General features: G+C 37.5%; 1 protein-coding gene across 5 annotated transcripts in view; it reads left to right on the top strand.

Moving 5' to 3' along the window:
* Positions 1 to 328: 328 nt before the first annotated feature.
* Positions 329 to 17,946, top strand: part of LOC127623164 (mitogen-activated protein kinase 6-like) — a 32,749-nt gene continuing 15,131 nt past the window's right edge. For 2 of the 5 annotated variants that reach the window (XM_052097459.1, XM_052097463.1), the window contains exons 1-2: positions 333 to 498; positions 14,049 to 15,188. In XM_052097459.1, the coding sequence (XP_051953419.1) occupies positions 14,634 to 15,188 (555 nt within the window). In that variant the 5' untranslated portion in view covers positions 333 to 498; positions 14,049 to 14,633. Of the gene's footprint in view, positions 499 to 5,163; positions 5,490 to 8,618; positions 8,914 to 14,048; positions 15,189 to 17,946 lie in introns of those variants that run through there. The other 3 variants (XM_052097461.1, XM_052097462.1, XM_052097460.1) reach the window with 3 other exon arrangements.

The following is a 17,946-nucleotide window of genomic DNA, read 5'->3' as shown; positions in this document are numbered from 1 at the left end:
GTGACTTGGACAGGTTTTCACAGATTGATCATATGACAAGAGCTTAAAAAGCTTATTGGCACTTAACGCACAGTGACAGTCACAGAATGACTGAAAGACAAATAGATACAAAGAGAAAAAAAGGAGGAATTTAAGAAGGGAGAGAGAGAGAGAGAGAGAGAGAGAGAGAGAGAGAGAGAGAGAGAGAGAGAAAGAGTCAGTCAAGTGTTCTGTAATAGGAATAGAGTTGGCACTGGCTAACAGGACCATACACAGAAGAAACTCCGCCCACTTCTTTCCCAGCCTATAAGAGTCCACCATGGAGCCGGAGTCCAGAAACAGATGAGTGTTCTTCCACACCACTAACACTCTGGACACCCTCTTGCTGTCTGTGACGGACTGTCTTTAACTGGACTGGATACAATCTTTTGGATACTTTTTCTCTCCTCTTTGGTACATGTGCATGGATTAATGACATAAAAATGTTCTTCCAGCAGTCATTGAATGAATTCAGCCATGGTAAGTTATCCATTCCCAACTGACTAACTTGCTGAACCTTGCTGCTTAACTTGTGACCCTTGGTGGAAGGACACTAATGAGGTGACGCTTTCAAGACCACACGCATACTTTGAAGGACCTTGCTGTGTCATTCTCTCTTTGGTGACATGTAAAATAGACACAGAATGTTGGGCAGATTTATGATGACAGGTTTGGGTAGGGTCCAGGGAACACAGTGAACATGTACAGCTTCAGGATTTAGGAGTGACAAGAAGGTCCTGGCATGGCTCAGTTCTGCATAGCACAGCCTTAAAGGGATAATTCGCCCAAAATGAAAATTCTGTCATCAGTTCTTCCACTTTCTTTCATGGAACACAAAAGTAGGTATTTAGTAGATTTTCCAAGCTGGTCTTTTCCATGTAATGAAGTGGATGTGGACCAGGGACAGTTACGGTCACCATTAACTTTCAGATAACTCCTTTTGAGTTACGCAGAAGAAAGGGGCTTGAAACGACATGAGGCTGAGAATATGATGACAGAATTTTCATTTTTGGGTTTACTTTCCACTTAAACCTGCACTGATGGACTTTATTTAGCTTCTTTTGAACATCATTAAGTGAATGGTATTGCCATGCGTATTTCCTAAAGTAATTGTAGGGTGTGATAATCAATGATTTGCTATGAAGAGCCCTGTCTCCTTAATAAAACACTAATAAGAGGTTGTTTGACAGCATGTATTCACAGACAGTAAACAAAGCGTGGTACACAGGGCAAGGAGAGAGTCGTGAGAGGGTGTAGGAGGCTCATTGGACCGTTAAAACTGGCTCACTGGATTATGTAAACTATAGATCATGGAACATTCCTGTATGGCTTTATTGCTTTCATCAGTCATTTCTCAGTGATGTCTGGGACCACAACAGTAGGATGAAGCTGTCAATCATCTAACAGTTATGTAATTTATGGTGTCAATGTTGGATGGTGGTAGTCTACTAATTAATGATCAGGGCTACTTACAAAGGTTTTGGGTTGGTACCATGTAGGGGTGACTGAGGAACAATAGAGTCACACTATCAACGCTTTGCCCTTGGGGAACCTCGAATTGCTACCCTAATGAGCTACAGTATTTCTACCTGATCTAACCCTTAAAATGTATTTTATTGGCACAGCCTAATGTATTCAGGTTCATTCAGTGATATTAAATACTATTTTTGACTTGATTCAAACCAGTTAATTTGTTAAAGCACACTTAAAAAAAAAAAGTGTATGATAGTGAGAAATTTGGGGAAAATGTGCTTAGCTGTTTGGTTGTTCTAAGTTTGGTTGGTTGCAAAGTTGTTCTAAATGGTTTCTAGAATGTTTTTAGGCTCTTCTACAGTAGGTGTTTGCTAGGGTGCTTCTAAGTGGTTGCTAAGGTCTGAGGGGTTTCTTGTGCATTTCAATACACAAGACAGTTGCTAAGGTCTTCTGAATGGTAAATATAGTGCTTCTATAGTGTTCTAGCTGATTTCTAGGGTGTTGCTAAGTGATTACTAAACAGTACATAGAGTGTTTATGGTTTTCTAGCTGATTGCTAGGGAGTTGCTAAGTGGTTGCTAAGGTCTGAGTGGTATCTAGTCCATTTCTATTGAATTTTTTGTCGTTTTTATGGTGTTGCTAAGGTGTTCTGAACAGTTTTCATAATGTTTCTAGGCTCTTCTACAGTATATGGTTGCTAGGGTGTTGCTAGTGGTTAGCAACCACTAGTGGTTTCTGGTGCATTTCTAGGGAGTTTGCGGTAGTTGCTATGGTGTTGCTAGGCAGTTGCTAAGGTCTCCTAAATGGTTTATAAAATGTTTTTGGGTGTTTTAGTTGGTTGCTATGGTGTTACTAAGAGGTTGGTTAGGTGTTCTACCTTTAAGGACAGTGTCTCTATGACATTGTTAAGTGGTTGCTTACTGCACCAAGTCAAAAGTGTCCACAACCAAATATCTATGATGTTCTGGTCTCTAGATAATAGTCTGGTCCTGTCAGTGTAAGTTTAACAAAGTCGAAGTTTTGACATCTGACAGGCGAAAGTCATCCATCTGATTTCCTCAACAAGCTGCACAGCATGGCATTAGAACAAATGGTGTGGGACAAATAATGCATCAATGTTTAATACTTAGGGTTATAGTGTATATATATATATATATATATATATATATATATATATATATATATATATATATATATATATATATATATATATATATATATATACCCATCAGCCAAAACATTAAATCACCTGCCTAATATTGTGTAGATGAGATTATATTCTTCTCACCACAATTGTACAGAACGGTTATTTGAGTTACTGTAGACTTTGTCAGTTTGAACCAGTCTGGCGATTCTCTGTTGACCTCTCATCAACAAGACAATTTCATCCACAGAACTGCCCCTCACTGGATGTTTTTTGTTTTTGGCACCATTCTGAGTAAATTCTAGAGACTGTTGTGTGTGAAAATCCCAGGAGATCAGCAGTTATAGAAATACTCAAACCAGCCTGTCTGGCACCAACAATCATGCCACAGTCCAAATCACTGAGATCACATATCTTCCCCATTCTGATGGTTGATGTGAACATTAACTGAAACTCCTGATCCGTATCTGCATGATTTTATGTATTGCTCTGCTGCCACACGATCGGCTGATTAGATCATCACATGGATGATTGTTGCGGGATGGCGCTGTTTTGGCGGCACGAGCGGGAGCTACACAATATTAGGCAGGTAGTAATGTAAGGTATTTCATAAAAATAAAGTGAATTCACAAATAAATAAAATGATATTTGCAAAAAAAAAAAAATATATTTACACACATATTTTTTTTTTTAACTTACAAACGCAATTCTGTCCAGCATTCATTTGTAGATCACTTCCTCTGCATTTGTGGATCGCTACACACATTCGTAGCTTTTGAAACAAATCTAGCATCAAGACATACTCACAAATCTAAAAATAGGTGGACTCCACTCATCGTCTACTCAAGCCAATCAGATAAAGGACACATTATTCTGACCAATCGTAGCACATTCTATCTTCAACCAATCACGCTTCATTATACTATAATGGCGGAACCAGAGTCACAGTGCTCTCATGAGCATGGAATCAAGCACATACAGATAAGCTCCCAGGCAACTTTTAAAGAAACGGATGTCAGCAGAGGAATACTGTGACTTAAGGCTTGTATCATTTTCTCTCGGCTATAAACGTGTAGTGTCTTGTTAAATTAGAGTATCCTGATCATTAGCTTTATAGCTAACCTAGCTGACTGTATGAGTCTGCTATTTTAATTTTAACCAAGTTTCTTGACTGAAATGTGTCGTCAAAACCTTTACTCTTAATGTTAAATGGCAGATCCAAACAGACACACTACTAGACACTACAAAATATCAATAGTACAGATAGTGTCTTTATAAAACATGAATCATATTAGATGATCTTAGGAGCCCAGACCATATATTAATACCTTATATTACACCATGTACTAGATCTGCTATGGCATTAATTTGGTTTCACATTATGTTAATGCAGATAAAAAAAGACTATTCACTGCTTGTGTTTATTTGTATCTATTGTCCATTAAAAGGCCCTCTCCAGTCACAATGTTTGCCGTGTGTTGTGTGAGTTCATCTGGGCTTCTAGAGTGTCTGACCTATAAGACGTTTGGTGTGAAGCAGGGCTGTGTGAAACTCTTCCGTCATAAAATGTTAATTAGGGGTAACGCTATATGTCTCTTGAGTTGCACAACATCTTTTTCACTATTGAGATGGGAAGGGCACTTAATATTTACAATTTCCAATGTGATGTGGTACAGACTTGGAAGCGCATTCTATAACCTCTATATATGCAGTACATCTTTAAACCTGTTTTAAAGACAGACAGTAGCCAAATCTAAGGGACAAACAGACCAACAATCATACAGATACAGTATCACACATAATAGGGGCAGAAATTAAGCATGAGCCAAAAATGCCCTTACAATAATGAATATAACACATAAAAAAAATATTTGTTACATCTACTGTATTTCTTTAAAATTTTATTCTTAGAATAATTAGTGTCCTTTTTAATTGTTCTCATTAGTCGCATGGAGATTTTATTTTAATTAACTGATTAAACTGAGGCATATGACATAGTTATAAAAAAGCATAGCATGCAGTATGCCCAAATTTTGCCCCTTAATAATAATAATAATCATAATCATAACAATTTTTATTATTATTGTTTTTAATCATTTTAATTCATATTTAATTTTTAAATTATTATTATTATTATTATTAATATTATTGTTATTATATTAAAAAGGTTCATTCAGACATTGCTACAAAGTTGGCATAACCTAAAGAACGCCCATATTTTTGTTAATGTTGTACAATTTATATTTTTATGATTGGGGGGTGAGTTATTAAGTCAAGGTGTATCATATGCCTACTGTGCTTTTTGTAATCCCAAATGTTTTGTATTAATAAAGGTAAAATAAAAAGTACATAATGTGTTAGTAATATAATAATACAATATGGATGACCAAAAAAAACTACATTTATGCACACAACATAATGCCTAAAGTTGTGGCGTTCAAGAGGATATTTTGTTTGTATATTGTGTGATGGGTCGGGCGCACGCATGGCAGTGCTGTGGTGTTGTTAAGCGCAGTCATAGTGCGGCAGACGCGAGCACATGGGGAGTCACAGGTTGCTGGAGCTGCGCCGCAATCCATTCATTCAGCACTGACGCACTCCTGATCATTCTCTTCCAGCTCATGTAGCTCATTTTAGCGACGTTTAGTGTACCTCATCAGTCAGTGGATATCTTTGCTGTAGGACTTTCAGATGGCGTTTGGACAGCTCGTGTGCGCGGCTGTTGCAGCATCATCCTGCAGTCTTCTGTTGCAGTCCTCTGCTCATAGCCATATAAAGCGACTTGGATAATGTAATCATAAAGATTATTCTGGAAATAACCGAGACGGAACGCGGTTTGATCGACCCAACTGCAGTAAGTGGAGCTGCATAAGAACATTCAGTCCGCATATCAGATCAATAGCTTACCTTTGCAACATTAAATTATGCAAAGCTTAATGTTTTTCTGTATAGGCTAGTTTCCTACCTGTTACTCTGTTTAATTTTTAACAAGTGACGATGTTATCCAAAATGTGAAAATAAACGTAAAATGTGCTAATCACCCAAATAAAATAGATAGGCCTAATAAAGTAAACAGATACATTTTCAACATTAAGAACCTTCAAATGCAAGACAGACTATTCCAAATTAACTGTCAAAATAGACTAAGCACTATTAGTACAGCAGCGTTTTAATGGCAATAAATCCTGAACGATGGGAACATTGAGGTCTTTAGCAATCTGCCCCTGCTGGCGGATCCAAAATCAGCAACGACTCAGTTCATTGAGAAATACAGTCGTAACTTTTATTTGTATAGCGCTTTTCACAACACACATCGTTTCAAAGCAGCTTTACAGAAAATCATGCATGAACAGTCCTTGAAACTGTGATATCTATAAAGTCTTAGAGTCCTCATTACGTAATTGTAAATTGTGTATAAAATAAATAATGAAATATTTAAATAAAAATTGTATTTAGAACAACAGTGAGCAAGACTGTGGCAAGGAACACAAAACTCCATAAGATGTTGGTTAATGGAGAAAAATAACATTGGGAGAATCCAAACTCACTGTGGGAGCCAGTTCCCATCTGACTAACATCATGAATATAATGACAATATTAGTTATTTGTGTGCAGTGCAAGTCATGGGTTAAATTATTAAACTAAGTAAGTGTTAAGGGTCAGTGTTTAAACAAAGATATTGTATGAACTGTAAGATTAATGACTAATGTCTTTGAAGTCTATCCTGGATTAACTGCAGAAGTTCACATAGTTGCAATTGTCCTTTGTTTGTTGGCTGATGAAGGGATTTTTTGGCAATTAAGAGTGTAATCCATCAATAAACAAAGGTGATGCAGGCAGAGATCAATGAAGTGCATCTTAGTTCAACCGGCAGGTAATTTCGGTGAGGTTCGGTGGGGTCCATCCTAAATTCAAGTTTCAGGCAGTGGCATATGAAGTATCCGATGTCTTACAGTTGGAGTTGGCATCAGTTCATCCTCTGAAGTCTGTCGTAAAAGTTTTAAAGTGATGTCTGGCCAGCACTGGCTGTAGTTTGTCGTCATCACTCAGCGACACATAGCAGTGGAGTCTGACACCAAGCAGGAATAGAGCTGGATCTGGAGGCTCTGGTGACCTCGGGATATGAATCCTGAAATTGAGACATGGAAACAAATAGAATAATATTTGTGTAGATGCCATTCAGTTTATTGCAGAGGTGTAGATTACGAGAAATGTTTCTGGTTCTGGCAGACCTAACTAAAGCAGCCTAATTGTGGGTTGAAGGATAAATTAGGCTAAATAGATGAGTCTTTAGTCTAGACTTAAACTGAGTGAGTGTGTCTGCATCCTGAACAGTGTTAGGGAGACTATTCCATAGTTTTGGAGTCAAACAGGAAAAGGATCTAACTCCTTTTGTGGATTTTGATATTCTAGGAACTATTAACAAGCCAGAATTTTGTGATCGTAATGAACGTGATGGAATATAACATGGTTGAATGTCACTTAAGTACTGTGGAGCTAGACCATTCAAGACCATTTAACAGAATTTTTAAATTAATATGAAATTTAACAGGCAGCCAATGTACCGATGATAAAATAGGGCTAATATGATCATATTCTTCTAGTCAGCACTCTGGCAGCTGCATTTTGAACCATCCATCCATCCATCCATCGTCAACCGCTTATCCTGTGTACAGGGTCGCGGGGGGCTGGAGCCCATCCCAGCTAACATTGGGCGAAAGGCGGGGGACACCCTGGACAGGTCGCCAGTCCATCGCAGGCATTTTGAACCAATTGAAGATTATTTATTGTACTTGCAGTACATCCTCCCAGTAATGCATTATAATAATTTAGTCTTGAGTTCATGAGTGCATGAAATAGTTTTTCACCATCAGCAACAGAGAGCATGTGTCTTAACTTATTTCTGAGGTAGAAGAATGCTGTTCTACAAACATTGGAAATTGGATTTTAAAAGGGCAGATTGGTTTAAAATATAACACCTAAGTTCTTCACTGTTGAAGATGATGTAACACTAAATCCATCTAGAGTCAAATTATATTTTAGCAGCTTATTTTAGTGGTTTTTGGTCCAATATTTAGTACCTCTGTTTTGTTGGAATTGAGTAGAAGGACATTTCTGGTCATCCAATCTTTGATTTCATTGATACACTCTGCTAATTTGGAGAATTGTGAAATTTCATTGGGTTTAGAAGAAATATAAAGTTGGTTATTGTCGGCATAACAGTGAAAACTTATTCCACGATTCCTGATAATATCTCCCAATGAACCTGTGGTTGCAAATACAAAACGTTAAAAGAATAAACTGACCTTAGAACAGAACAGAACGACCTCTGAGTTATCTCCGATGAGTATGTCTCCATTAGGAATTAAACTGTTTTAAAACAGATAATCAATTATGGTTAAAACTAGCCTACTGCACCAGGCCCATAAAGTTGCCATAAGATACTTTTTTTTGAATACCACACATAAAATGTCCCTACTACCTGCCAGCTAACACTTTTCTCTGTGACAGTCCTAGTTAGGGCTAAATAATTTGACATGGCCCACACTATGTTAGCCAGTCAGAAAATTTGGAGCTGGTTCTCTGCCAACAATGTGATTTTAGGGGCGGGATTATCTGTTTGTTTGACCAATGGACTGTGGGGGGAGGGTTTTGGAAACTTGATTTGAAAAAAAATTGTTATTCGTAATTCCTCTTGGTACTCTAAATGCACTGACCAAATTACTCCAAACTGACCCGACTAAAGGAATAAAAATGCAATAATTAGCTCAATAAGTAGTCCTTACAATTAGTAAGTCTGTGTGATTGTTGACTGTAGACAGACATTCCAATATTATCACAAAAAAAAAAAAAATATGCAATTTGGATACTAACTTTTATTATGATGAAAAGCTAAATTATACAATTAGATTTGTGTGACTAGAAATATTAGGAAATGTTTAAAACATAATTGTGTTTCCTGGAATGGTGCAAATTTAAGATGTATTTATTTAATTGTTTATTGACTTAATGTGTAACATTACAATTTCATTATTTCAAGTGGTCTGAGGCAGGGAGCGTAAAAGCGTTCAATACGCATGCGTGTTAACGCGTTGCATCTTATCACGCGGTTAGATATAGAAACGCACAGTGCGCAGGCGCATTAGCGCTTTAAAACACAGGGCTTGAACACTAGCGCTTCTCACACACTGCAGTCAGCACGGAGGACGAGTAGGGAGTGCATGTATACCTGGCCAAAAGCGGCTAGGAATAAAGCATACATGACACCCACAAGAAGAGTAAGTTCATGTATAATGTTTTTCTTTTAAATATGATTGTGTCTGTAGAGTATATGTGGTTATTCTGTAAGGTAAATCTGGTTATTTTAACAGTGAAGGGCGGTGTGAGGATCAGACGCGGTACAATAATCTTCTTTGTTCAGGTGACGTTCCGAAGCGTCCTCAAATCATGAAGATTTTACACTTGAATCGTGTACAGTGTATACAACGTTCATTTGTGATATTAGTAGTTATGTTTAACAGTTATAATACCCTTTTCAATTGTTTTTTAGATTAATTTATTCGATATTGTCTTTGGTTTCACTTCGTTATAACATTGTTTATATACATTAGATTTTCCCGCTTTTACTGGGTAATTGGTCGTATTTGTGTGTTTTGAGTGTAAACCGTGTTTTAGACCCTGAGCCGGTTTAGCTTTAGCATGTAGCCAGACAGTAAAATGGAGGACTAACTGAACAACAAAACCTTAAAAACACATCCTGATCAGCTGTACACTTCACAAAACTACAAATGACAACTAACGAGTTCTCTGTTACGTATTCGAGTGTGTTTACCTCATGATTATGTTATTCTCCTTAAAGTCAATATGCATCTGATCCTGTTAACACACTATTGCGTCTGTGGTATTCTTCCTGCTTCGAGTGTTTAATGTGGCAGCATATTGTCAGCGAGGGTGTTTATTTGTGAATGAATGGTTGATGTGCGTGTTGGTCCATAACAATAATCTAGTTGTGGGTTTGACTTTCTCTTATAAGTTATAGTAGTCCTAATACTTAAGGGTCATTGGGAAGGTTGTCCAAGCTGTTGAATCAATCTTAAAAGGAAAAAAAAGAAATGTAGTTTGAAACTCTTGTCATATTCTCAGAAATGTAATCTTTGTCAAATTTGGTTTCATACATGTTTAAAAAAACTTCATAACATTTTCTGTACTACCCAAAAAAAAAAAAAAAAATCATATGTGGTTTAACCATCAAATAAAAAGTAAATTAATACTTAAAAAAAAAACGTAATTTCCCACAAAGTTTTCAAACATTTTTTTTTAATAAATATTTTTTTAATTTTGGAGTCAAGAATATCAAGAAGCTTTCTCAGGGTAACACCGCATGAATTGGATAACATGTGCTTTTTCAAAAAATGTCAATGAATATAAGATGTTTTTTAAAACTTCATGCTCTCATGAAGGTCTAAATTGCTCTTTAATGTTTTTTTTGTTTGTCAACATAAACCAAAAAAATGGCTACCATGATGATTTCACCCAATGAATTGGACTAAAGCATTTTAATTATTAATTATATTTTAGAACACAATTGTTTCACTGGTTAATTTAAGAAATAACAAAAGATTATTGTGCACTGGTCATGCCAACATTTCTTTTTCGGGATGTTTTTTTTTTACATTTTCTGGCCACCCCACACATTTCGACATTATAATTTTTTATTTTTTTTTACTTTAATCCCCAGAAAAAAAACATTTTGACTTTAAACTCAGAAATGGAAAATATACTCCTCATAGAAGAGGTGTATTCAAGTAAATGGTTTGTGTGAATTGCATTTAAAACTTTTTTTAATGTATTTTAAATGTAATCGATCTGGACAAAAATGAGCATCACTTCATTGACTGTTAGGATACATGAATATAATATGCACCTGTTACCCTCCGTTATTGTATTTTATGATTCATTCTGTGAAAAGAATCCCACCGTTAAACTCATGATAACTGTTTTATCTCTTGATCACTAGCCCACTGTCACAGACATTTATTTTTTTCTACTCCAATATCTGAACTAGTAAAGGAAGTAGAGGTCGACCGATAATGTTTTTTTCAGGCCGATGCCGATCTTTTGAATTCCGGGTCGGCCGATTAATGCAGCCGATTTATTTTGGCCGATATGTGCTTGTTTTTAACCTCTTATTTGAACCTTTTATTTGAAAGATAAAATGTAACACAAATAATTACTTAAGATAGACAATTTCTCAACAAATACATTTATTGAACACTTGACCAATCTGCACTTGTACACTTATACATTTTTAATTTAATGTAAAAACATATTGTATAAATAATGTACAACAAATATATTAAATAAACGAAGCAGGTGTTACGAACTGCTCTGAGACACGACGGTTGAGATCCAAATGCAGCTTTAATTAAGGGGCAATCCAGACACGTAATATTCAGAGCATCTAAGAGAAGCACAGGCATAAGGATGGGTATCGGTAAGGTTTTAATGGTATTACTATCTTACCAATACTCCTTATCAATCCGGTACTTTAACGTTCTTTTGAGATATATATATATATATATATATATATATATATGTATATATATATATATATATATATATATATATATATATATATATGTATATATATATATTACACAAAGATAAACGTTATATAGGCACAGTGATTTAATTTCAGGAAGGTCTACTAACATTACTGTTCAGGTGTGTTCTAAAAAGAAATCTAATAAAGTTATCAATTGTAAAATAACACTGCATAGTTTATCATAGATTTATTAATGCAGAAGTTATTCATTCAAGAGCTGTAAGTGATTTTCTCTTTGCCTTTTGTTGTTTGATTCGCAGTAATGTCTCAATCGTCAGCATGTTTATTATTAGACCGCTTCCCCTTTAAGATCGAGTTCAGATATAATAGGCTCCTGATGCAGCATATTTTCTCCCCAACTATTTCCATAACTACGTCCATTTAAGACATAAACTGTGTTTAAGTGAATCTCCAAGCCGGTCGTTTTGACATATTTTTGTGTATAGTTGATCGTTTAGACGCATGAAACCCAATGTAGCCTATATTTTGCTTGTCTCGTTGCGGTGTGTTTCGGAGCGCGCGGCGCCTTGGGAACGGTATCTCTTGCGCTCTTTTTATTATTAAACGCGTCCCGCAATTTAGCATCAGTAGCTAGACTGCATTTTACAACAATCACCGATCGTGCTGATTCTGACGTTAAGTTTGAGTTTTAGGGAGAAATGTCAGTGCAGCGCTGTGAAGGGAAGGAAGTTGTGCTAGACAGAATGTGGCTTATGTATAAATATTCTTTTTATTATCTTTGGAAGGCGAAATCTAAAATAAAATCAGACTAATAATCACAGATCTAAACCAGGCTACGTTTGAATGTTTAGTTCTGTCACTCATTTAGCAGGGCTCGTGTTGTGCTCGCTGTGTCACGTGAGCGAGATCTCTCTCTCTCTCTGACTGCGAATAGCTAAATTGCATCACAGACAAATGGTTTCATATTATACATAGAAATGGCTGGCGAGATAAAATAACTTTCTCTTTATAGCAATAAAGAATGTATTTTCTTAATTTCTCCAGTAACGACAGCAGAACCGATAACGTCCGAGCTTACCAAAGCCAGTCCTTCAATAGCCTATAGTGCGTTGGTATATTTTTTATTACTTATTTCTCTGCATTGAGTGACAACCCTCTCAAATATAAGACACACAAACAGAACAAATAAAAGTCTCAGATTCACTGTCTGTAATTGCAAAATTCTTGCTTCCTTATTGTGACATGATAGCAACCCTTCTGCTGTGATAATGCAACTTCAACTACGCTATCAATATCCAAAGTAGCCGAACGTCATGTCGCGTTTTTTCTCGAAGTTGGCAGTAACATATCAAAAGTTTTTAATTAAATATAAAGAAGTTATACAAATTTAATCCTTACCGTTTTCTCAAAGGAACTCCTTCCTTAAGCACTGGATGAGGTCTGTTCACTCTGCTGGAAAATGACTCTAGGGGCAGTGTGCGTCGAACACGTGTTCCACAACAACACTAGGCTGCCCACAGATGCGCCTGCCTAATAATCGGCTTGATATACTTGGATATTGGCCGATGCCGATTATGTTAAAAAATGCAAAAAATCGGCCGATTAATCGGTCGACCTCTAAAAGGAAGTTTGGGCTGTTTCTATGAAGGATGCTTAAACCTTGGTGTTATAAAGTTGTTCCACGCACGCAAGTATTATATGGGCGAAACTCTGACAATTGGTTAAATTGAAAACATGTACATGTTGTATCTGAACACTTGTCATAGCAATATCTCACCTTTTGTTCTCTTCTTTTTAATGAAAAATATAGTTTTACTAAATATTTTCTTGAACTGTTAATTTTCCAAGTGCGTGAAACTTTTGAATTCGTGCATTACCTTCTGTGGCGTAAGTTTCATGTGAACACTAGGAAGGACAAATCAATGCATTGTTAAACTCCGACATTTGTGTTTTCAGAATTCCTGAGTCTTTTTGCTGTGTAGACCGCGCACTCCGATTGCGTGACTAAAGCGTCACCTTGGCAGAATATTTCCAAACTGTTAAAGTGTGAAGATATAATTGTGCGATGTCACCTATAGAAACTTTGCAACCCCACACATGTCGAAATCAAATTCTGAGCAGCTATTTGCCCTTTATTTAAAGTCTGTTATCAAACTAAGAAGATTTAATATTTTTCTTGCATGATTAGTTCTAAGTAATGCATGACAATTGATCTTGGGGGGGTTACAAGGGGGATGACTTTTGGAATTTATTGCAACAAGGGGGTGGCATCCCCCCTCAAATCAAGCCCTTGTTGACAGCCTTTTGGCTATCATTTCCCTCTCTCACACACAGTACTGCAACATGGTTGAATCATCACTAATGAGACCTATGATAATCCATTACATATGTGTTACGATCAGTTCGTAGTGTGTTTTACTGTCTGGGGAGGAGAAGCAGGAACCCATGACATGATAGCGTAGGGACGTCAAAGATGGGGTACCAACACACACAGGAAACATTGGCCAAGGTTTCAGATTTAACTGTAAGATGGAACAATTTCATTCAGAAATTTCAGAACTGAATGATTAATAGTGTGTTTCTTAGTGTACCCACTGTTCCCCGTTTTAAACAAGTATGTTCAGTCTAGATTATGTTAAATCCAATTCGGTATCTTTTATACCGTCTCATTAATTTTCAAAGTGGCTCAAATTCATTCCAGCTTGATGAGATGCGTCTCACAGCATTTGATCAATAGAAAAGAGAGGTTGTATAAGTGTATGATAAATGGTATAATAATCAGCTTTTGTGTTTTGTCTCCAGAGATGTGGCAAGTTGCTAATATGTTGTTTTTCTGCTGTTTTGTAGGGCACCCCAGCTTAAAATGGAGGATAGTTTCGATTGTGACTGCGGTGAGCTGGAGCCGCCTGATCAGTGAGAAGGAACTGTCTCTCTGAGAACGGCAATTCCCTTCAGTTTTTCCTGGATCTGGTGCTTAGAATTGTAAAAAGCGAAAAATATATAGAATTCTCACCGTTTATTTGGACTGTTTGAAAATGCTGCTGCTCAGGGCCAGTCATACACTGAAATCTGCTGCACTGTGATGATGGTTTTATAGGTAGTGACTAAGTTATGTTTTGATTGGCCTCCAAATTCATTCCATAACACCCCACTAAACATTGAAATAAAGAAAAAATTCTCCCACGACCTACGTAAAAAGCTGCTGAAGGTATTTCAGATGATGACAACATATATTCGTAACATATCCCAATCTGTTCCCGTCATCTCTCTGAATACGCTGTGACAGCCGGTCAGGTGCTGCTCGAGTCCTCTGAGGCTTAAGGTTTCTCGACTAGCTATAGTAGTTGCAATAAAGATCTGCTGCATATCGGTTAAATCCGAAATTCTTCCTGCTATAATATCTGCACAGAGCTGCTCCGTGTGACCAGAAGAATGGCAGAGAAATTTGAAAGCCTTATGAACATTCATGGCTTTGACCTGGGCCCACGCTACATGGATCTGAAGCCACTGGGCTATGGCGGAAATGGCCTTGTGTTCTCTGCCGTTGACACAGATTGTGATAAGAGGGTCGCCGTGAAAAAGATCGTCCTGACCGACCCTCAAAGCGTCAAACATGCGCTGCGTGAAATCAAGATCATCCGCAGGCTCGACCATGACAACATTGTGAAAGTGTTCGAAACGCTGGGGCCCAGCGGTCGGCGGTTGATGGAGGATGTTAATTCTTTGACGGAGGTTAACTCCGTCTACATCGTGCAGGAGTACATGGAAACAGACCTCTGTAAAGTACTGGAACAAGGCTTGTTGTCTGAGGATCACGCACGGCTTTTCATGTACCAACTGCTGCGGGGACTCAAATACATCCATTCGGCAAACGTGCTTCACCGCGACCTCAAGCCCGCCAACCTCTTTGTGAACACAGAGGACTTGGTACTGAAAATCGGGGACTTTGGACTTGCCAGAATTATGGACCCGCACTATTCCCACAAGGTATTTATTTTCCCTTCAGATTTATTTCAGATTCTTTTTTAAAATGGTGTGTTGTGTTGAGATATGAATGGGCTTCCATTCTAGTGTTGTCAAAAGTACCGGTACTTCGGTTCCATGTCGATACTAAAATAAAACGGATGTAACGTACCAGTTTTTCTGTAGTACCGAGCACCGACTCTCTGGTACCAGCATGCAATATGACTGACAAATGACCGCTTTAAAAATGCTCACAGGCTTCATTTAAACGCGTGCTCTGTTACTCCTTTTACACTGAAATGGACAATTTCACATTAATTCACGTTGTATCAAATGACAGAGCAGAGCACTAATCCACTGTGAACCATGCAGCACATGTAATATATGTATTTGTATAATTAAATCACAGCATTTGTGCTTTAATCTCCACTCAAACATTATTTATATAGCATTTTAAACAACAGAGTAGACCAAAGTCCTGCACAGTAATACAATTTAAAACATAACATTTAAAAATTATCACATACTCAAACATCAGTAATCTAGAATATAAATACTCCAAAACTGTGTCCTACATTTTATCAGACTAAAAGAATTGTGTAAACAGATGAGATTTCAGAACTTACTTAAAAGTCTTCAATTGTATTCAACACTGGACCACGTTGCAAACTGTTTATCCAGTAAAGTGAAGCTTCTTGCAAAAAAGCACACGTCATAATAAAGGATTTATAATAAAAGCTAGATGGCTGAAATTGAAGGCGATTTAAATAAAATGTATTACAACTGTATAGTAATGTAATAATAATAATCAAAATATCACAAACAAAACTCCTGTTGAATAACATTTTGGCAAAAAAATGCATTGACATGTTGAAAAGTTCTATTTTCACCTTAAAAGTTAAGAATTTATTGATTCGACATTTTTATGATGAAATTAATTAAAACTTTAAAACACGTTCTGGAAAATATGAATAATTAAACTATAGTTATTAAATAATTTAAAATAACTGAATGTGTTCAATAGCACATTATAATATTAGCATAATTTTGTTGTGGTATAGAAATTAGTATAGAGAACAGTGAAAATTCACTGCCATCGGTACAGACTACTGAAATTTTGGTACGGTGACAACACTATTCCATTCATTGATTTGTCACAGGAAGTAAACAGTAGTGCTGCAGTAATCCCGCAAAACTTAAAATAACCCCTCAACTTCCTGTTTCTGTCAAACCCTTTCCCGTACAATACCTTCCAGTGTGGTTTCCGCATGCAAGAAGTTGTATTCCACTACTGCACGCATGTGCGTGCCTTGTGTATTCTGGAAGGAAGCTGGTAGGAACACTTCAGAAACATCATGAAAAGAACCCCACAGGTGTTCTTTCATCATGCACAATAGAAACTGTAGAATTTCCAACATTTGACATTTCTCATTCTCAATTGTGAAATCTGAATAGGGTTTAGAATTCAGCAATCTGCTTTGGTGTGTGTGGTTTTGTATGCATGTTGTGGAGAGCGGGTGGTAATGTTTTGGCTGGATTCAAGTGCACATGTGTCTTAAATTTGTTATCGGTTCTCTGCTATGGCCTCACATGATCCATATGCTAGCCAGATCTTCTCACGTGCATGTACTCTGACTCAGTCACCTCCTCTGGATCGTTTTAGAGAGAGACAGGGCTGTTCCTGCTTAATTTCTGTGAATAGCTGCAAACTCTTGCCACACACATTCTGCTCTGGGTTTTTTGTACAGGGAACAAGGAAATAGAGGGACTGTGTCCGGTTCTGTAAGCACAAGACTTGGGTAAAAGTGTCAGCTGCTCTGCAGACTTGTGATTTACTTACCAAAGTTTGAGAACTGAAAGATCCTCAGTTCAGATTAACTTTTTTCATCATATATGTTCTTGCTGAAAGAAACTGCAAAATTGGAGTATATATACACTCACCTAAAGGATTATTAGGAACACCATACTAATACTGTGTTTGACCCCCTTTCGCCTTCAGAACTGCCTTTTCTACGTGGCATTGATTCAACAAGGTGCTGAAAGCATTCTTTAGAAATGTTGGCCCATATTGATAGGATAGCATCTTGCAGTTGATGGAGATTTGTGGGATGCGCATCCAGGGCACGAAGCTCCCGTTCCACCACATCCCAAAGATGCTTTATTGGGTTGAGATCTGGTGACTGTGGGGGGCCATTTTAGTACAATGAACTCATTGTCATGTTCAAGAAACCAATTTGAAATGATTTGAGCTTTGTGACATGGTGCATTATCCTGCTGGAAGTAGCCATCAGAGGATGGGTACATGGTGGCCATAAAGGGATGGACATGGTCAGAAACAATGCTCAGGTAGGCCGTGGCATTTAAACGATGCCCAATTGGCACTAAGGGGCCTAAAGTGTGCCAAGAAAACATCCCCCACACCATTACACCACCACCACCAGCCTGCACAGTGGTAACAAGGCATGATGGATCCATGTTCTCATTCTGTTTACGCCAAATTCTGACTCTACCATCTGAATGTCTCAACAGAAATCGAGACTCATCAGACCAGGCAACATTTTTCCAGTCTTCAGCTGTACAATTTTGGTGAGCTCTTGCTAATTGTAGCCTCTTTTTCCTATTTGTAGTGGAGATGAGTGGTACCCGGTGGGGTCTTCTGCTGTTGTAGCCCATCCGCCTCAAGGTTGTGCGTGTTGTGGCTTCACAAATGCTTTGCTGCATGCCTCGGTTGTAACGAGTGGTTATTTCAGGCAAAGTTGCTCTTCTATCAGCTTGAATCAGT

Source organism: Xyrauchen texanus, chromosome 29 (genome assembly GCF_025860055.1).
Source record: "Xyrauchen texanus isolate HMW12.3.18 chromosome 29, RBS_HiC_50CHRs, whole genome shotgun sequence".
Classification (NCBI taxonomy): Eukaryota; Metazoa; Chordata; class Actinopteri; order Cypriniformes; family Catostomidae; genus Xyrauchen; species Xyrauchen texanus.
This window is presented reverse-complemented; position numbering and strand designations above follow the sequence as displayed.